The sequence below is a fragment of the Camelina sativa genome, chromosome 17, assembly GCF_030686135.1.
Source record: "Camelina sativa cultivar CO46 ecotype springtype chromosome 17, ASM3068613v1".
NCBI classification, from domain to species: Eukaryota; Viridiplantae; Streptophyta; class Magnoliopsida; order Brassicales; family Brassicaceae; genus Camelina; species Camelina sativa.
In genome coordinates this window covers 39,328,909-39,349,158 of record NC_141896.1, presented here as the reverse complement: position 1 = coordinate 39,349,158, position 20,250 = coordinate 39,328,909, and the positions used below count along the sequence as shown (strand labels likewise).

Below are 20,250 nucleotides of genomic sequence, written 5' to 3'. Positions count from 1 at the left end.
AATCCGTAAGACAGGCACAGCATCTCTCTATGACATAAGACATATAATTACGAAAGATTTGTGGATCATATTACACACAATCGAAGAAATAAATATTGCATGTGATTTAAACGAAAAATGGTCAGAAGAGACATATGTTTCACAAAGTTGATGAATACTAGAGAATGAAAAAAAAGATGTATGGATGGATTCAGACTTTCAGAGAGAGAAAGACAGAGAGGAACGGGTCAAAACTCAAATAAGAAGCTTGAAAAACAAGTAACCTTTCTTCTTCTTCTTCTTCTTCACAGCAAATCGGCCACGTTTGATGGCAACTCCTCAACGACCACATTGTAGAACTTCTGAATATCGAACAGCATTCTTTCATCATCACGAGTCACGAAGTTAATGGCCACACCCTTTCTCCCGAACCTTCCACTTCTTCCGATACGGTGAAGGTAGTTCTCCGGCTGAGTTGGGAGGTCAAAATTGATGACCAGAGAGACTTGCTGCACATCAATACCACGAGCCAAGAGATCGGTTGTGATGAGAACACGAGAAGAACCAGACCTGAATTCTCTCATGATGATGTCTCTTGTGTTTTGGTCCATGTCTCCATGAGTTGCTGAGACTGTGTGGTCACGGCTTCTCATTTTGTCTGTTAGCCAGTCGACCTTGCGACGAGTGTTGACAAAGATGACACTCTGCGTGATGGCTAGAGTCTCATAGAGATCGCAGAGAGTCTCGAGCTTCCACTCTTCCTTCTCCACGTTCACGTAGAACTGCTTGATACCTTCAAGTGTGAGCTCATCACGTTTCACCAAGATTCTCACTGGTTTGCTCATGAACTTTCTTGTGATCTCAAGAGCTTCTGGTGGCATCGTTGCTGAGAATACTCCAACCTGAATCTTAGATGGGAGAAGCTGGAATATGTCATAGATCTGCAAAATTCACCAGAAAACAACATATAATAACCAAGTCATGATCACACTTTCATAACAAACAAACATATTAGGTATATGATCAAACTTGGTAAAGGAAAGACAAACCTGATCCTTGAAACCACGGGAGAGCATCTCATCAGCTTCATCAAGGACAAACATCTTGATGGAGTCAGCGCGAAGAGATTGTCTTCGAAGCATGTCAAACACACGACCAGGAGTTCCAACGACGACATGAACACCAGCCTGAAGAATGCGCTGATCCTCACGAACGCTGGTTCCACCAACACAGGCATGAACCTTGACGCCGATGTAGTCACCGAGGGCACGCATGACCTTCTCAATCTGCTGAGCAAGCTCTCGGGTTGGAGCCAAAACGAGAGCCTGGCACTGAACAAGGGAATAGTCAAGCTGCTGCAAGACGCCAGAGCAGAAAGTGGCGGTCTTTCCAGTACCAGACTGTGCCTGCTGGATCACATCAAGACCCTTGCAAAAGGGTACAATTCCTCTTTGCTGAATAGCAGAAGGCTTTTCAAAACCTAGAAAAAAAGTGAGATGAAATTTATAGGAATCCCAACATAAACACACACAAACAAAAATCTTGTTACTATAGTTGTTTGTTCCTAACTTACCGTAAGCATAGATACCCCTAAGAAGATTCTCTTGCAAACCCATGGCATCAAAGCTCTCATGGACCTCATCATATGAGGTGAAGAACTCATCCTGTCCATCGAGGCTGCACAAAAAGAAAAATCAAGATTAGCAAATACGAAAAAACCACACCACAGCAGAGTATTGAAATCATATAGATCTTATTATGACTTACACTTCATTAAGCCTCTGGTCAAACTGACGCGTATCAAACTGTGTACCTTCTGGTGCTGTTCCTGCCATACTACAACAAACAATAAACAAAAGAGACAACGTGTTAGACCCCCAAAAATAGCTAAAGATAAATTGAACAAGCCATCTAGTTGTACAAGAAGCAAGAATGTAACAGAATAGCCAAACTCGAAGTCCATAAAGAGAGGAAGACAAGCATTAATATCTGAATAAATTAGATGTCAGGAGAGAAATATAGGTATATGGTTACATCCAATATTCATAGATACCATTCAAGAAAACATCTACCTCTCCAGAAAAGCATATAATAAACACACAAGTATCGAACAACCAAAAAAGCTTAACCAATCTGCTGCAAAATCAAATCGAGTGAAATAAAGGGATTTGAAGGGTTTGAGCAACTAGTTGAATCACAGATTTACAAGCAATCAAAATTTAAACTTTGGAATCCGAACAAAATCCATCGCAAAGAGATCCAATCATCTCATCTAAACACAAAAGGAACAAATCACAACAGAGGATTACAAACCTGGAGCTTAAGTAGTTGAATGAAAGATGAAAGCTTTGAGAGCAAAAGTAAAGGACTTTGTTGTTAGGTAGCTTGAAATCTCGGAAACTTGGATCTGGTTTGGTTGTAGAGAGAGAGAGAGAGATAATAGAGATCGAAAGGATGCAAATAAAAATTTGAGGTAGAGAGAGACAGAACCGATACGTGTTACCCACTTTTATACTCCTTTGTTTTTTATATTAATCGCTGTGACCCTTTGTTAGGGTTTTCCTTTTCCTCTTTAGAAATTGTTCTTTCTTTCCACACTTTTCTATATTTCCAATTTTACCCCTACATTACTCTTTCCTTTTCGATTTGGGGCTTTTCCTAAAATTTTCTCGTGTGGAAATAAACTTATTTTACACCAATGTCAAAAAGGATTATGAATCGCAATTGCATACCAACACGTAAAAGAAAATATCAAATCACAAAATTGTTTTCAAGTAGAAATATGATTACACCATACCAACTTTTTTTCATTGGAAAATAATAGACCAAAATTTCTTTGTAAAAGCTTTATACTTTCCAGCACCTTTTGATTCTTTATGACGTAGCAAAGCATTCTCGAGACTCAATAGAGAATAGACGGACACATCACTTTCTAGAGAAAAAAATAATAATTTATATATCTATATAAATGCTAAACACTTTTTCTATGAACAAAACATTAGCTCCTCACTACAACTATCTACAAAAACACAACTGGACACACACTAAATTGGTTAGAAAGTAAAATGAAATCACTTATCTAAACTGAATCAAACCAGATACTATATGATCGCGTCTACTACCGTAGAACAACCTCTTCCCCAAGAGCACCTGCAAGAACCAAAAGCAAACGACTGTGATGATCATGATGATGATATGATGTCAATCGATGTGCCCGGTAGGTTTCTTGAGATTACATACATTGTTGGTGGATTTCTATGCATAACTGAAGCATCGTGTTGCTTTCTTCTACCAACTTGTGCATTCGTTTTTCTTCTTCCAATGCCTCTGCTGCTATCAACCTTTTGTTATCTGACTCTGCTAGTTTCATTGCTACAACTTCTGGTGCTATTTCCAACACTTTGCTTTCTAATTCTGAGATCTTGTAGCGATCTAGTACCTGCATTATGCAAGCTCTTCTGATTTTTATCTAATACTAGTAAATAGTAATAATCCAAACTTGACACTTACTGTGAACACATGTCTAATCTATCTTGTTGTAATAGATGATGATGCATCAATAAATAACTGTGCAGTTAATATAAAGATACCTTTTCCAGTTTGCCTCGAGAAACGAGAATTTTCAGGCACTCACTCAAAAACATCCTAAAGTCTTGTCGCTCCTCGTAACCGACCTGAAGTTGATCAACCGCAGAGAATTAACTTTCAACTGAGATCATATCTTTAGATGCTATGATACCGTAAATTGGATGAGCAACAAAAAGTACATAGAAGTAAGATTACGTCAAATTCTTGTGCCCACTGATTGATTCGTTCTGCAACTTTATTTGCTGCTGCATCTATCTCCTGTGTTTCTTTTAGTTTTGTTGATATCGCATACGTACTTGGTAGCTCTGGTGGGTTCGTGGAATCTTTTGGATGCAGGATGTGTGTTGGTTTATCAGCTTTCGAAGTGGAGATTTTGTAACGATTTCGTACCTGCATTTGTGAAGTACTTTTTGAGTTTATAAAACAATATAACACAAATTTATTATTACTTCATCTTGTCAAATAGATGTGGGGGTCTGGTGAAATGTAGACAGGCTTGTGACATCGCGCAGCAAGAAAAAACAAAACTAGTTACCTTTTTGAGTCTGTCTTGAGAAACAAGGATTCTTAGGCTGCTACTCAACAGTTTCTTAATGGTTTTTGGAACCTCATGTCGTTCCTGCAATTGATCAACCACAAAGATTAACGTCCATCTGAATTCAACGTAAATCATATTCTTGGTGTTATGATTGAACATAAATATGAGAGATATGCAAACTACTATTTCAAAGCTTGAACCAGGATACAATGGATTAAACTAGAGAAGAGAACGTAATGCAGCAGCATTGGTGAAGGCAAAGGATTCATGATTGGGGTCAAATGTTATGAGGAAACAAGACCCACACTTAGAACTTTTCCTGGGTCTGAAATTCTTGACCATTTCGTAAACCGAGCGCAACAAAGTGGTTCCAACAGGCCAGTTGGTAATGCTATTCAAATGGTATCAGAATGTTTGCAGTCATCATGGTTATGGTAGACTACTCACTACACATATATATCTACGACAACTGATTGTCAGATAAACTATCCTAAAAATCTGTACGTTCTATCCGTTGTGACCAATTACTGACTCACGTCAGACCATTATACACAATCTATCAACTCAGTTCAAGTGACTCTACCAAGAAATTGAGATAAACTGAGTAATGAATGTCAAACATAAACCATGAAAACAAAGACTTGAATAAAAATATCCTCTTCACCTCGATAAAGCTGAGAATCTCCTTGAGATCAGAACCATTCTCATCATTGATTGTCGATATAGCCTCAAAAACCATTGCAACGTACCTTGCAACAAGATAAAAAGAAGAAGGCGTCAGCAGAAATCAAAGAACATCCCAATTGAAAAGAATCTCCAAAAGTAAACAAACCTAGTATCATTGCTCATATCTGATGAACTACTTGGAGAAGGCTCGTTGCTAACAACAACAACACGAGAAGAAGAAGAGGAAACGATTGATTTCTCCATATTCCCCACACGATTTTTCATATTTCGCCATTTATCCTTTGGAATTTCACAACAAAACCAAACATTGAAGACCAAAATTACCATCCCTAATCTCAAAATCGATTTCCATGGATGATTTATTTTTGGGAATTTACTAATATACATACCTTGAGGTTAATGTTAGTGCGATCTAGAAGATGAGGCGCAAACTCTGGATCTTCTATGATATTCGCCCATTTTCCAGAACCGTGCTTGGCTATTCCGGCGACAAGCGCCTCCTCTTCCTCCGCCGTCCATTTATTTTTCCGATGTCCTAGCATCTCTAATCCCTTCGTCGCCTCTCTCTCTCTCTCTCTCTCAATCAAATACTCTTTCGCTACTGTTAACTCTAGCGACGTCTAAAACTAAGCGTATATACCGAACGAAACACACTCGTACGCTTCGTCGTCTTCTCCGTCAGTGCGTCACCGGAGAACAAGTCTGACACCTCCTAATTCCAGTATTCCCGCTTTTCTACTTCCTATTTTTTTATTCTTCAACTCGAAAATATAAAGCATTTAAAAGGCTTCATCATAAAGCTTTCAATGGGCCTCACCGACATAAAGGCCCATTATTAAAACCGAATCTTGATCTGCTCGGGATTTTGAGACTAATCTCGACCGTTCAAAATATACTCTCATGGTCTCAAAGTAAACGATCAGAATCTAAATTATGGCTATCTTCCATAGCTTTAGAGCTGTGTTTTCTCTATATGTTCTTGGTCTCAAGTGCTTATTTCCCATAGCTAAAGTTAAGAGCTACAAACACAATTTATGGGAGGAGTCAAATTGTGGAATAGGGTGTTAAAACGGTACTGAAGAACTTGCTTTTACACAAGAGTTGTTTCATGCAAAAAAAAAAATACAAGTTGAAGTAGCAAAAGTAAATTAGATCAAGCTCTCTGCTAATTCGGTTTCTAGATGATCACAATGGCATCTCACAGCTTCCTCATGAGTAGGAAGAGCCTCTGGTCGAGTTCAAAGTGAGAGATGTGAGCTGGATCTCCCTTAAGCAACATCAGGAGGCCGCCAAATGAAACATACAGCTCTCTGGAATTACACAATTTAAATAAAGAAACCAAAACACGATGGTTAGATCTGTAAGTTGAATTCGATCGATTTTGGTAAACACTGAATAGTAGGGTCTAGGGTCTTACGCTTGTGGAGTTTTGCCGTCACGCTCAGAGATCTTGTAAAGCTTCCCGTGCATGATGTATTCATACTTATCCGCAAGTGTTTTCTTTGCTCCCTATATCATACAGTATATCGAGATGAATGAAAACTCTACATAAGATTAATGATCAGATGTGTAAACAACATTCTTGGTTTTCAAATTTAGATTATCAAGATTCAAGTCACTAAAGGTTGTTAAAATTCCAAATGTTTACTCTTATTCCTAGATATACAGGCTTCTCGAATCAGCCAACAGAGCTGTAATATCAACCATTAAGCATTCACAGTTATATCCTAACCAAATCTTAATACGGGTTCTTGCCAAGCAAACAAGAGACTAGAGAAAAACAGATCAAACAAACAAAAGGCAGTAGCTTTATTACCGGGGTAAAGTATCCGGTATCAGGGGTTCCATCGAGATTCAGCGTGGGAGCCATAGCAAGTGTGAACTTATCACCAACAGCCAATGGATAAACCTCAGTGTTAACATCTAGATGCATAAACATTTCCAAGTTGTGGCTCGTAGCTTCAACGCGAGTAACTGTAACCAAACACAACAAACCCCCACGACACAAATCATTGTAGGTTTCAAAAAGAAAGCAACTCAATTTGAAGACTAAAGACTTTAAAGTTCAGATTTTTCCACAGTAACCCAATCACTCAGACCAAAACAGAAGACCAAAACAGAAAGGATAAAAGAAAGAACTCATTCACCAAAACAGAAACGAGACAGCTACTAAAAAAATCGTCGATTTGAGTGGCGAGGTTAAGAAAGTAAATACCCTTATCGAACTTTTTGCCATCAGGGTCAAGCTTATTGACCACGAAGATATCCTCGAACATAATGATATTGCTCGCCATCTGCATACACGGAAGAGGTCCAAACCCTAAATAAAATTTCAATTCCTTGACAGAAAAAAAAAAAACACGATTCGAGCACCAAAGGAAACAACAGCTATATGAACAAGAAGCCGAAATCTGAAATCTACCTATAAGAAACCAATCGCAGAGAAACGTAAATATATTCCGAACCTGGAGTTTGAGAATTGAGGGAGAGATGAAAAAGCTTGAGAACAAAAAGGTAAAGACTTTACAAAAGAAAAAAATTGAGAGAGAGAGATAGAGAGAATTAAGGTCATTAAGTCCCTAAACCCCCCCCACCCCACCATTATAATGGGCTTACAATGAGGCCCACTATTAAAATTGAGCTCTCATTACCGTATTTAAACTAATCTCGACCGTTAAAATTACTTGATCACACTTTCTATTTCTGTATTAGAAAAACTAAATTCAATTCTTGGGATTGGTATAATCTGTAAAATCTTCTCTATTAACAAAAGGTAAAAGATTAGTTTGTTGCCTTTACAACCAATAATAGCCTAAACCGAAGTAACAGAGAGTGATTAGTTTGTCAAATGAAATCAGACTCTTTTGTACTCAAAGCCAAAAAAAACTGTTAAAGAAGAAACCGGTCATCGAATACATCCACATTGAACCGGACCAGAAGATTCAATCTTTTTTCCGCAGGAAAACCTTTTGACCATTAGCACCTGCAAGGAACAAAGCAAAAGCTTAGTGATGATCATGATGATTGAAAATACATCGTCGGTTTAAGAGGTGAACGTTATTACATCGGTTAAGGATCTCTTCGGCTAGCTGCAGGTTTAGTTGGCTTTCAAACTTTAGCACCTGCTCGTGTTTATAGGCAAGGTCTTGTGCCTCTTTTGCTTGACGCTCCAACTGTTCTGCCTCTGCGACTTCTTTTACTGCTGCGTCTATCTGAGGATTCTCTTCTGGTGGTTTTGGTACGGAAGTAGCAGAAGTACTTGGGGAAGTAGTGTTTAGTGGCTTCGCGCTCGTCGCCTCTTCTGCATTCCTGGCTGGTGGTGGAGTCGGAATATCAAAATCAACAGGGCGGATCCTGTAGCGGTCTCCTACCTGCATTTGCAAGTTTTGTAATTTGATCAAACTAAAACTATAGATAGCTACAATCTTTGCATTAATTAGCTCCAATATATGGGTTTCTTGTTAAATAAACTTGACAAACTAGTTACCTTTTGTACTTGGCCTTCAGCAACTAGAGCTTCCAGCTGGGCTTCCAACTGCTCCCTAAAATCATCCACTACGTCGAACCTGTCCTGCAATTTATATATATTGACCACAAGAATAACTCTGAGAATTGAACCCAAACAGCTCTGAATAACAAATAACAATGGAGGACTCTACTCAGCAAATTTAAGACTCCTTTCTAAGGGTTTTTCAATGGTGTTACGCGTAATTGAAGTCTAATGTTCCAACTAAGAATCCTAATGTTCCATATATCTCTCTCTGTTGTAATCAGACTCACTTCATCAGAACCAACCAATATACACACAAGCTATACACTCATCATGAGTCATGACCATGAAACGCAGATCTTATATAGAGAAAGGGAGAAAGAGATTCTACTAACCTCGATAAAATTGTAAATATCATCGAAATCAAGACCAGTTCCATCTTCATAGATTGTTTCTAAAGCCTTAAAAATCAATTCATCACTGGTTAACCTGAAACAAAAAGAGTATGTATATAAGAAGGGAACAAATCTGTCAAAAAAACATAAGAACCAGGAATTAAAGATCGGTGTTAAAAGAATCAAAAGGTCACAAACCCTGAGGGACCTCTTTCATCTTCTGAGCTACCTCCAGAACTTAAACTGCGCCTTTCAAGCTGTTGGCTGAAAAAAAAAAAAAGAGAGAGAGATACAAATCTTTCAAAAGAACTAAACTAGAGAAAAGCTAAAGATCAATTTTTCAAAGACAAAGATCACAAACGCATAGGGAATGTACGCTTCTGCTGAAGGATCTGAAGATGTTAAGGGAGCTGAAGAAGAAGGTTCGCCACTGAAACCAAAAAAAAAAAAGAGATAGAAATTGGCATTACTAGTTGAAGCAAAGGTTTTAAACATCCATCGATCTATCTCCAAGGTTGCTTTTAAAGAATCCAAAAAATTAAAAAAAGTATCACTAACCGTGAGGGAACGTTCGATGCTGGTAAAGGATCTGAGGTAACGGTCGAGTCTGATGAAGGATCTGAAGGTACAACAGAGGGAACGTTCGATTCTGATGAAGGATCTGAAGAAGAATCCTTGGCCGTTGAAGAAGAAGTTTCGTATCTGGGAATCAAAAAAAAAAAAAAAGAGAAAGAAATTGAAAGTATTAGTTGAAGCAGAGCTTTAAGCATCGATCAATCTTTTTGTATTTCCCATAAATGAGATTACGAACCCAGACGGAGCGTTCTTATCTGATGAACTATCGTCAGAATCCATGGCTACTGACGAACGCTCGACGCTGAAGGAAAAAAAAAGAAACAAAGAAACAAAAGATCAAGCAATTGAACTTGAAGCAGAGATTTTAAGCATCGATCTCTTTCGATTGAATCAAAATGCGAAAAAGAGAAAGAATTGGATCATTCTTGTATGTAATGTACCTGAGTTTCAGAAAAACCCAGTGGCAGTCGTCTCGTCTCGTTGGAGAAGAAGATGTAACTAACTCTGTTTCCCGCTTTTCTTCTTCTTTTTTTTTTTTTTTTCTTTTTTCTTTTCAGTTTCCAACTGCAAAAAAATTGTGTAAAATAATATATATAGCAATCTAATTGGGCCATTAATGGGCCTAGTTCGTTCAGGCCTGTAATCAATAAAGTCAACTTTAATAACGACCGTACGATTAAGCTGCGATGATTAAAGCCAGTCACTGGTTCGGATCACATATTCTCTCTCGAACCGCTGTCTTTTGGTAAATCAGAAAGCTGAGAGAAACCAAAACAAAACAAAAATAAATTGAAAATTAAAATCAAAATTCAATAAACAACAAACAACAACAACAACAAAATAAAACCCTAACAGTCCAAACAAAAAAGTTTCTTCTTCCTTCCTTTGCTTAGAGCCCCAAAACACAGGGAGAGAAAGAGAGGTGAGAAACGAGGATCGGATCGGCTGAAGCAGTTCCGATTACATATCAATGGCTTCGTATGCGTCACGTATCATCAATCATTCCAAGAAGGTAATTGTTTCTCGATTTCGTTTTCTCTGATCATTTGGCATTATTATTATGTTCTTCACCGATCGTGGTATTCGAATTTGGGTTTCTGATTTCGGTATTCAATTGGTTCTGCTGTTTTGGACATTATCTGAGATTCTTACTTTCCAAGTTACAAGCAATGTGCTGAATTAGCTATAGATTGAGAGCTTTATGATGATCAGCCTGCCATCATTTGTGATTTTAAATTGGGGTTAGCTAGCTTCTGCGAGATGATTGAGATCTGTAACGACGCCACTTGTTTTTTTTGTTTTTTTTTGTTTTAACAGTTGAAGGATGTTTCGACTTTACTGCGCCGGGAACATGCTTCAACAGTTCGCTATTTCTCTAACACTAATCGAGCTCCTCTGAACAGAGAAGGTAACTTTTGATCCTCTTTGAGATAGAAGTTTATCCAATTGTACTTTTGTATGGTTCTATGGTTAGTATCCTGTGAGACTCTCTGCTTGTTGCTTCAGCTTCTTTTTTTTTTTTTTTTATGGTATGGTCTTCAGATACTGTCAATGTCCGTCTTGGTTATTCCCCAATGGAGAGGATTTTCAAATGTAGCACCAGCACTGTAAGTTCGTTGCACTTCTCTGTAGCTGTTGTTGCAGACTGCAACTTGCAGTGTCTCTTCTTATTAAATCATGTTAATAGTTAGCATTAGCGGAAACCTTAAGAGGTTTATGTGGCCTGGATGGCGTTGATTTTATTGTGTAGGTACCAGTGTCCAGTTTTTCAAATGCGAGAACAAATCTAAGCAGTGCAATGGGAAGGCCAATGTTTGGAAAAGATTTTTCATGGTTCAGTCTCATTCTCTTACTCTATGTGGCCGTAGCTGCCTGCTTGTATAGATTCTTTTTATTCCTAACTAGAAGCTTATTTTTTTCTGCATACCAGTTCGATGCAATCAGCTAGAGGATTTTCATCGGGTTCAGGTAGTCAGCTTTTTCTCCTAGACCTTTAAATTTGTTTTATGAGCTTTTCTTCACTTTACTCTTGTAGCTTCCACCTTGCTCTTACATACATATTCATCGATTAGCTAAGGAGAATCTGTTTCACATTGCCATTCATCTGGCTTTACTTGCGAAATATCAGATTTAATATCTTTCCTAGAAAAAGGTCATTTCTCGGATATGCTAATTCTGTATCTGGATCACGGGTTAAGGGCTTTATTGCAAAATTCCTGATAAGACAATTGCATTGTGCTTAAAAAATTGCGTAACTTGAAAAATGCTAAATGGTATGAGCTTTACATTGGTTCACTTTACCTAGAATTCCTGGAAATGTGTTTCAGATCTGCCTCCTCATCAAGAGATCGGGATGCCTTCTCTCTCGCCAACAATGACTGAGGTATGGACCTTTGTTTACCTCTTGATCAAAACTTTTTTTCATTTATCTTTACGTTCTAATAAGCTGTTTTCCTAATTTCCAGGGTAACATTGCCAGGTGGCTGAAAAAAGAAGGTGATAAAGTTGCTCCTGGGGAAGTACTCTGTGAAGTTGAAACTGTAACGTCAATCTAGATTGATTTCCTCTCCGTATTTTTATGTTCATGTTTTGGAAATTATTCTAACCAGGTTATCTTCTGTAGGACAAAGCAACCGTCGAAATGGAATGCATGGAAGAGGGCTATCTCGCCAAGATTGTAAAGGAGGAGGGTTCAAAAGAAATTCAAGTCGGCGAGGTATGAAAATTGTCTGGTTTCTGTAGTAGAGTTATGTATTATCATGGTTTCTCATGGGACTCGGGGTATTGGTTTTAGGATCCACAGTCCATTTGTGGAAATGTTCAATGGAATTATTTGGATCATGTCAAATTTCTTTTGCCTTCATGTAGGTGATTGCTATTACAGTTGAAGATGAAGAGGACATTGGAAAGTTCAAAGATTACACCCCATCATCTACTGCTGATGCCGCTCCTACTAAAGCAGAACCAACTCCTACCCCACCAAAGGAAGAGAAGGTTGAACAGCCATCAACGCCTCCTGAACCGAAGGCTTCCAAGCCTAGCCCACCTCCCACAGGAGAACGTGTTTTTGCTAGTCCTCTTGCAAGAAAGTTGGCTGAAGATAATAATGTCAGTATCACATTGTTCTAGGAATTCTTTTTTTTTTCCCTAATCTTCCTGCTTATTTTTTCTTTTCCTTTACTTAAAAAAAAAAATCAGGTGCCTCTTTCAAACATTAAAGGCACAGGTCCTGAAGGACGGATAGTGAAGGCAGATATCGATGAATACTTAGGTATCAGTCACTCCTTGACTCTTCGTTTCCTTTCTTTTTCTTTCAGACCTTTCTTGCCTCTGTTTACAGTATATCACTCATCCTTGTGTCCTCTACATCTGCCAATGGTGCAGTTTCAGGTGGTAAAGGAGCTACTGCGAAGCCATCTAAATCTACTGATTCTAAGGTCCCAGCTTTGGACTATGTTGACATCCCTCATTCTCAGATACGAAAGGTATGACCTATATAACCCTTGCAGCCTTGTTAACTCAATTTCAATATGTTCAAGGATTCTGAAACCTCTTTAACTTTATAACTATGACAGGTCACAGCCTCACGTTTGGCATTTTCAAAGCAAACTATCCCTCACTATTACTTGACCGTAGATACATGTGTTGACAAACTTATGGGGTAAGTATAAAGTTTTGAATGATTTATTTTTGACTCGCTGTCAATGGGTAAGCTAGACAAAGCGTATTTTTGTGTCTGCAGTTTGAGGAGTCAACTTAATTCATTCCAAGAAGCTTCTGGTGGGAAACGGATATCTATCAATGATCTTGTTGTTAAGGTACATCTTACTTGTGTATACTTTACATGCAAGCCAACAGATCTTTAAATATATCCTACCCGTCGTCATGATTTTTAGGCTGCTGCATTAGCTCTCAGGAAAGTTCCTCAGTGCAATAGTTCATGGACTGATGATTACATCCGCCAGTAAGTACATCGACAGCCTTTTAAATATGAATGGGGTAGCAAACATCTTAACCTTTCTCTATAGGTTTAAAAATGTGAACATCAACGTCGCAGTGCAGACAGAGAACGGGCTCTATGTCCCTGTTGTGAAGGTGTGTGCAAAATAATGTTTAACGCTTCGCTGTAGCACAAACTTCATATTTCTGAACTAAATATTTCAATTTCTTGACTCCAGGACGCAGACAAGAAGGGCCTGTCCACAATTGGAGAAGAAGTTCGGTTATTGGCTCAAAAAGCAAGAGAGAACAGCTTAAAGCCAGAAGATTATGAGGTGAGAGAATTTTATTAGCTTAACTCACCAGTCATATCTTTCAATAAACTGGCTAATAATCTCGTTTTCTCAGGGAGGAACATTTACGGTTTCTAACTTGGGAGGACCGTTTGGCATCAAGCAATTCTGTGCAGTCGTTAATCCACCACAAGCCGCAATTCTAGCAATTGGATCCGGTATGCTCTTCTCTCTCTCACACTGCAGAACAGAGTTTTTTACTACCTTACCAAAGATCCAATAACCGATTCATTCTTAAAAAAAAAACAGCTGAAAAGAGAGTTGTCCCTGGTAACGGTCCAGATCAGTTCAACTTTTCTGCTTACATGCCTGTTACACTGAGCTGTGACCATCGCGTAGTAGACGGTAATCTGGTTCTTTTGTCATCATTGATTCATTCATCATCATTGTATAAATCTAATCTTCTTCTTTCTGCAGGTGCCATTGGAGCAGAATGGTTGAAAGCATTTAAGGGATACATTGAGAACCCTGAATCCATGTTGCTTTAAAAGAGAACCACACAATGGACAAATCACATCAAAGCTCGTAAGGGTCTCTGATCTCGCATTTTCTCTGGTTTACTCTGTACCAATTAGGTTTCTTTGTTTCCATACGTTGAAAATCTCAGGTTCTTTCGAGTTTTTTAAATGCGTTAAAAAGATTTTTTTGTTTCTCCGAATAAAAAATATGGGTGGGAATCAGCATTTCTACTGTAAACTGGATTTGGGGATATTCTTTGCTGGTTCTGGTTGTTGTTGATGGAGGGTGGTAAAAAGAAAACCCATTAATTTATTTTGTTAATCCTTTTGTGAACTAACCCCATATGGGATGGGTTTTGTAACCATACAAGTAGATTGTTTTGAGTGAGTGAGTGAGTGAGCTTCGTAGTCTCTATTTAAAAATAATAGTAGTAAACTTCTAAAACAACGTTGAATCGAAAAAGCTTCGATTGAGCAAAAGAGTCCATTGAATCCAATAATACAGTGTCGTTGTTGACAAAAAGGAACTGTTGTATTCAAAGCCACTGGATTTATCCATCTTCGACAGATACAAATTAACTTGCGATTTGCTTCAATACAGTAATGTTGCGATTTGCTAACATGTTGCTTGTCGTTTATCTAAGTTTTGCTTTATCATAATTGCAAAAAAACAAATCCCAAAATTTTCAGCTGAAACCAAAGTAGAGAGGGTTATCCGTAACATCGGGGTTAACATTAAAGAAAATGGAAATTTGAGGGTTTAAGATAAATCTACTAATATTTAAATTGTTATTTGTTCTAATTTATTAAATCAATAATGTTCCACACATTTGTCTTGATTTTAGTTTAGTATTTATCATGTTCATATCTTTTTCTTTTTTTCACTAGAAAGATTATATTGATAACGAAAATTCGGAAAGATTACAAATCACAAGATAAAAAACAATAATAAAATTCCAGAGACACAAATCATGTTCATATCTTCAATTTCTTCTTTTTCAAAAAATTGTGAGTTTTTAAATTTATATTGCCTTTTTGCCTTTATATATTAAAAATTTCAGCCATTATTATATACTAGGATAGTACACGCGCTATGCCGCAGGGCTGATTTTTATTGGTTTTTTATTATTATTTTGTTGTGTTTTTTTGTTAATTTTTTTTTATTTGGTTGTGTAGTATTTTTTGTTATACTATTTTGTTTTGTGGTTATTTTTGTGTTTTGTTTTTGTAGGATTTTTTTGTATTTTGTTGGTCATTTTGTTTTTTTTTTAATTTATTTATTGATATTTACTGTTTTTATTTGTTTTGGTTTTTTTTACGCCGCAGGTATTTTTTATTTTTGTTATTTCATACAAATACAATTTATAAACTTGTAATTGATCTCTGTATTACATGAAACTTTATGGTTGATTATATGGTCGCTTTTATCGGCACAGCCAATTAAAGCTAAATATCTTCTAAAATCAACTCATATAAATAGTTTATCACTTTCACAACCGTTCAATATTTGTTACTAAATTAAATTTTTCATTATGCAAACATCGACTACATAAAATTTGGTTACTATGATATCTCTACTATGAAAATAGAACTAACACATGCCAATTATGAAGTTATTTATATCTTATTTTATACCTCACCAAATTAATTACATTCCATTTAATCGATATTTCTTATTTTTTTACCAAAAAAACAAAAACCTATATATCATACTTATGCATTGATTACCTTATATATATATTTTGAAAACTACCTTATGCTTTTTTTTTCTTCTAAACTATAATTTTTTTCTTTCTTTTTGTGATAATTTTTTTTTTCTTTTGTCAACCATTGGGCCACAAGAGGTTGGCCCATTAGCCTAATCCCTACATTCGTAGGGAGCGAAACTCGATCCCGGGTGTGATGGTGTCTTGTGCATTAAGGACTTACCTTTGGCCACTGCACTAAGATAATTTTTTAAACTCACTTTCTATTGTTGTAAAAAGACAAGTTCTGTCCGTCTTCACTTCAAAATAAAAGTACATATTTAATTAAAAGTGTATATTATAAATTGATTTTCATGATTTAGATTACCATTTCAATTAAAAAAACATTTAGAAGGAAAAAGACATTAGGGTAGTTTTGAAAAAAAATAATATTGTAGATAGTCTATTAAAAAAATCTCCTTGGACCAAAATGGTTGTCTAGAGTTTTAATAACTCATATACATTGTATAATATTGTTAGAATGATTTTTGTGGTTCTTACAGAACTTTTCGGAGTCGAAGTTCGGGTTCTTGGTCCTCGGTGCAGAATCAACCGCGAAGGCGTGAAGACCAGACTCGAATGGTTCCTTCCAGAAGGTCTTTTTGGAAGGAATGAACGGTGCCTTTGCCGACTTATGGATTTTGGCCATAGCTGCTCGCTCTTCTTTGGCTCGGACAAAATTAATTGACCTGTGGAGCGCGTCATTGAGCGATGGTGGTTGTCGGACGGTGAGCTCTTCTTGGAATTTCGAAGTATACCATAGGCCATGCCGGAGGGCCGTTAGGGCGACCTCGACGTTCAAGGCTATCCTGGCCTTGGTTGACTTGAAGAGAGTGATTTACTCGCGGAGCGGTTCATCTTTTCCTTGGACTAGAAGTCAAAGGTCTGATTCGGTCACCTTTGCTTGGAAGAAGACCGAATATTGTTTCAGGAATGCAGAGGCGAGCTGGTCGAAACTATCAATGGAATTAGATTCGAAAGAAGCGAACCATTCTAACGCCGGTCCCACTAGATTCTCGGCGAAGTAGCGGCAGTAACCGGCCTCACACTCATCATCAGTGAGGTAAGCTTTGGTTATTGCAAGTCTGAAAGCTCGGAGGTGTGCTCCGGGATCCGACGCACCCGCGTATTCGGGTAGACAAAGCTTGCCCACATCACGAAGGCGACCTTTCGCGATTCGGTCTGTGAACGGGGTGCGTCTTGTTTCAGCGATCACACGATCGATATCCGGAGCTGCGCTCGTGGCTAGGTGCACTTTGGGGCGGATTTGAGTCATCTCGGCGTTTGCTTTATTCATGTATACGGTGAGGAAATGTGTGCTGACTGCATCGTTCCTCGGAGGTCCGGGAAGACCGAGATCTCCAATCGATGTCATCCGTGGTGCCCCGCTTCTGAACTCTTCGGTCAAAACCGTATTCAGTCTCGCCGAGGAGTTCTCAGGAGCACCTGGAGTACTGATGACCTGTTCGGCTGATCCGACATATCCGGTTGAGGGGTGCTCGTCAGGTCGTGAGCTCTTATTGCCGTTTAGGGTTGACGAGCTTGGAGCTCCGTTGCTCCCCGAGGGTGCGAACACGGGCAACATTCTGATCCCTTGCCGGGTTGGCGTGGGCTCCTTAGTGGGCTTATCGGTTGGGCCCTTAATCAGCGAAACCCAACACCAACAATACTGAAATTTTATATTATTGTGTCATGACAAAAAAATGAAAACAGTTCAAATAGACAAATATATCTAAATTTTAAAAGAGACAAATATTCGAATAAACACAACTCTACAATGAACAGTTGCAACTTTACAAAAAAAAAAAATCGTTACAATGAACAATCGCATTTTTTGTAAAACACACAATTTAATTTTTCTACAGATTTTTTAAAAAAATATCCAAAAAGTGGTTGAAAAAACACAATTTTTAGTGGCATTTATTCGGATTGTTATTATATATAGATATTAGATGTTTATATTTAAAATTAACTAAAAGTTGTAAATTAGATTCATCATTCCAAAAATAATTTGTTAAATTAAGAATTGGAAGAGTTTATTTCCTTTTAAAAGAATGAATGCTAGAGAATGATTTAGAAATCTGTAAAAACTGTTGATATTAAAATTTTATATTATTTTGTGTAATGGCAAAAAAAAATGAAAACAGTTCAAACAGATAGATTTCAAAAGATACGAATATTCGAATAAACACAACTCTACAATGAACAGTTGCAATTTACAAAAAAAATCGTTACAATGAACAATCGCAATTTTTTGTAAAACATACAATTTAATTTTTTCACATATTTTTTTAAAAAAAAATATATTCAAAAGGTACGATTGAAAAAATACATCTTTTGGTGGCATTTATTCAGATTGAGTTTAAATATATTGAAATGTCAAATCCAAAAACTCACTATGTAATCCATCTAAATCTTGGAAAAATACTCTAGGTATTTCATTAAACTTTTATATTTAAAAGGAACTAAAAATATAAATTAGATTCATCATTCCAAAAATATTTTGTTAAATCAAAAATTAGAGGAATTTTTTGACTTTTAAAAGAATGAATGTTATAAAATAATTTAGAAAAATGTATAAATTGTTGAAATTTAAATTTTAATTGATTTTGTGTCAAGGCAAAAAAATGAAAACAGATCAAACGGACAAATATATAGATTTCAAAAGATACGAATGTTCCAATCAACACAACTTTACAGTGAACAGTTATAATTTTTTATAAATAATTGTTCTAATGATCTATCACAACTTTTCAGAAAATATCCAAAAAGTACGATTGAAAAAACACAATTGTTGGTCGCATTTATTCGGATTGTTATTATTATATAGATTAAAAAAATCTCCAGTGAACTTCGAAAAATAAATAAAATAAATATAACAAAGCTGAGAAGAACTTTAAATAAAAAAAAACGTTTGGCAACGAAAGCAAGAATCTCTGTTGCCGTCGGTCACGGTCGCGAATCTCTCAGGCAATCTCTCTTTCTCCTTTTATCTCTCTATCTCTATCTTTCTGTCAATCTCGTTTCAACAACTTTTTCTTTATTTTTGCATTGCCTGGTGATTTTTCTCTTTCCCTCGTTTAATTTTCACTAAGAAAAATTCGTCCTTTTTTTTTTTCTCTGAGGATCAATAGGGTTTTGATTGTTCTTTGATTGCTTTCATTCTCGAATCTCCTCAGAGTTCCTAGGGTTTATGTTTAATCCCTTCTCCTTTGTTGTATTAGATCATCATAATTTTGAATCATATCAGGTAATGCAGATTTTTCGGAGATTTCTCCTGGATATATTTCCTTCTTGTTTTTTTTTGGTAAAATATTTTCTTCTTGTTGTTAGTCAGTAATGATCCTCAAGATTTGAATTTGAAAATCCTCTGATTTAACATTGGATTTCTTGCTTTTGAAATCTGTGGATAAAAAATCTCAGCTTTGTCTTTCTTATATCAAAAAGTTTCTGCCTTTCATTTGTATCTGAGACAAGTTGGTGATTGATGTTCAGGTTACTTGGAGTTAGAGGAGTTTAGAATCGGCCTTACAAAGTTATACCATTGCACTTCTTTCGCCATGAATGCCAGTAAAATTCTCAATCTTTTGTCTCTTCTTGTGTTTTAGTTTTATGATTCTTGTGACTCTTACTGTTGAGTTCCCTGTGAATATGTTAAGCAGATTTAGAGGAACAAAAGAAAGGAAAGTATGTTCTAATTCGTGATGGTGAGGACTCTGAGTTAGGAGGACTCTTCTATAAGCCCCTCCCTTGCTTCGGTTGTGGAATCGGATGGTTCTCGTGAGTTATCAAACACCTCTCACTCAACTCTTTTTGGATAACATTGTGCCTTTTTGAAGATAATGTCTTGCTGAAGCCAGATTCTTTTTTTAACCTGTTTTTATGTTAAGGTTTCTTCTTGGATTTTTCTTCCCAATTGCTTGGTACGTTGCAACATTTCTATATTTTATCAACTATTACCGTAGAGATCCACGGGAAAGATCTGGTCTTGCTGCCTCTGCTATAGCTGTAAGTTTAGCTGATCCAGTTGCATTCTCCTCAAGATTTTCTTAAAACTGACATAAACGCAACTCAGCTGTAAAAGAGGATTTACCAACTTATCTATAATGCAGGCTTTGATATTCTCTGTTGGACTTGTGATCACCGTGCTTGTGCTCGTTTTCTCCGGTCGGTAGAGTCTCTTGTTTACAGTTTGCATATTCTTTCTGAAAGGGAAACAACTTCAAGTCTGTTTCCACAACAAGTAAAACATTTCTATTTGACGGTTTTGAAGAGAAGATACTGCTAGTCCTGTTAGAATCATCAAAATTCGGTTTGCTTTGTACATAAGTGTATAGTTTTTTTATACAATGGAAATGAGATATTTAAATCCTTCTGGAGATCTATCTTGTTTCACGCTTGTATGTTATTCACATTGGAACCTTTAACCCAGACAAGAATCATCATAGCCAAGGTTATGTCTGGTTCTTATCTTCCTTCTTCAAAGTCTCTTCTTTCTTTCT

General features: G+C 37.0%; 6 protein-coding genes and 1 non-coding gene across 9 annotated transcripts; 2 read left to right on the top strand and 5 right to left on the bottom strand.

Moving 5' to 3' along the window:
* Positions 1-85: 85 nt before the first annotated feature.
* LOC104758777 (eukaryotic initiation factor 4A-1) lies at positions 86-2,529 on the bottom strand. Its single transcript, XM_010481719.3, has 5 exons — positions 2,293-2,529; positions 1,747-1,815; positions 1,553-1,656; positions 1,029-1,459; positions 86-920 (listed from the first exon to the last, which is right to left on the bottom strand). The coding sequence occupies exons 2-5, from the start codon at positions 1,812-1,814 to the stop codon at positions 285-287; spliced, it is 1,239 nt and encodes a 412-aa protein (XP_010480021.1). The 5' UTR covers position 1,815; positions 2,293-2,529; the 3' UTR covers positions 86-284.
* On the bottom strand, positions 1,910-2,024 carry LOC147924908 (small nucleolar RNA snoR98). The gene has a single exon (XR_015587962.1). It is a non-coding gene; the product is annotated as a small nucleolar RNA snoR98 (small nucleolar RNA).
* Positions 2,530-2,892: 363 nt separating the features above from the next.
* On the bottom strand, positions 2,893-5,551 carry LOC104758775 (telomere repeat-binding factor 4-like). The gene is made up of 8 exons (XM_010481717.3): positions 5,182-5,551; positions 4,938-5,071; positions 4,770-4,854; positions 4,103-4,186; positions 3,763-3,957; positions 3,570-3,653; positions 3,220-3,418; positions 2,893-3,129 (listed from the first exon to the last, which is right to left on the bottom strand). The coding sequence occupies exons 1-8, from the start codon at positions 5,332-5,334 to the stop codon at positions 3,098-3,100; spliced, it is 966 nt and encodes a 321-aa protein (XP_010480019.2). The 5' UTR covers positions 5,335-5,551; the 3' UTR covers positions 2,893-3,097.
* Positions 5,552-5,823: 272 nt separating this feature from the next.
* Positions 5,824-7,420, bottom strand: LOC104758772 (DNA-directed RNA polymerases II, IV and V subunit 8B). Of its 2 annotated transcripts, none has more exons than XM_010481715.3 (5): positions 7,258-7,420; positions 7,008-7,086; positions 6,609-6,766; positions 6,210-6,301; positions 5,824-6,102 (listed from the first exon to the last, which is right to left on the bottom strand). In XM_010481715.3, exons 2-5 carry the CDS (start codon positions 7,084-7,086, stop codon positions 5,991-5,993), a joined length of 441 nt encoding a protein of 146 aa, XP_010480017.1. In that variant the 5' UTR covers positions 7,258-7,420; the 3' UTR covers positions 5,824-5,990. The 2 variants fall into 2 exon arrangements, with proteins under 2 accessions (XP_010480017.1, XP_010480018.1); XM_010481716.3 differs by having other exon boundaries at positions 7,215-7,397.
* Positions 7,421-7,534: 114 nt separating this feature from the next.
* Positions 7,535-9,818, bottom strand: LOC104760029 (uncharacterized). The gene is made up of 9 exons (XM_087493877.1): positions 9,694-9,818; positions 9,489-9,554; positions 9,236-9,379; positions 9,054-9,107; positions 8,876-8,941; positions 8,678-8,771; positions 8,280-8,363; positions 7,857-8,163; positions 7,535-7,775 (listed from the first exon to the last, which is right to left on the bottom strand). The coding sequence occupies exons 2-9, from the start codon at positions 9,530-9,532 to the stop codon at positions 7,735-7,737; spliced, it is 834 nt and encodes a 277-aa protein (XP_087350003.1). The 5' UTR covers positions 9,533-9,554; positions 9,694-9,818; the 3' UTR covers positions 7,535-7,734.
* Positions 9,819-9,972: 154 nt separating this feature from the next.
* LOC104760028 (dihydrolipoyllysine-residue acetyltransferase component 3 of pyruvate dehydrogenase complex, mitochondrial) lies at positions 9,973-14,368 on the top strand. The gene is made up of 19 exons (XM_019238647.2): positions 9,973-10,265; positions 10,571-10,661; positions 10,796-10,860; positions 11,004-11,086; positions 11,184-11,221; positions 11,581-11,636; positions 11,719-11,793; positions 11,877-11,969; positions 12,122-12,361; positions 12,452-12,524; positions 12,638-12,738; positions 12,829-12,914; positions 12,996-13,071; positions 13,150-13,217; positions 13,282-13,348; positions 13,432-13,527; positions 13,601-13,703; positions 13,795-13,890; positions 13,963-14,368. Exons 1-19 carry the CDS (start codon positions 10,224-10,226, stop codon positions 14,031-14,033), a joined length of 1,620 nt encoding a protein of 539 aa, XP_019094192.2. The 5' UTR covers positions 9,973-10,223; the 3' UTR covers positions 14,034-14,368.
* Positions 14,369-18,593: 4,225 nt separating this feature from the next.
* On the top strand, positions 18,594-20,233 carry LOC104758771 (large ribosomal subunit protein eL20z). 2 transcript variants are annotated; one of them, XM_010481713.3, is made up of 5 exons: positions 18,594-18,718; positions 19,244-19,318; positions 19,411-19,528; positions 19,639-19,756; positions 19,861-20,233. In XM_010481713.3, the coding sequence occupies exons 2-5, from the start codon at positions 19,309-19,311 to the stop codon at positions 19,921-19,923; spliced, it is 309 nt and encodes a 102-aa protein (XP_010480015.1). In that variant the 5' UTR covers positions 18,594-18,718; positions 19,244-19,308; the 3' UTR covers positions 19,924-20,233. The 2 variants fall into 2 exon arrangements, with proteins under 2 accessions (XP_010480015.1, XP_010480016.1); XM_010481714.3 differs by having other exon boundaries at positions 18,677-18,998.
* Positions 20,234-20,250: the final 17 nt, after the last annotated feature.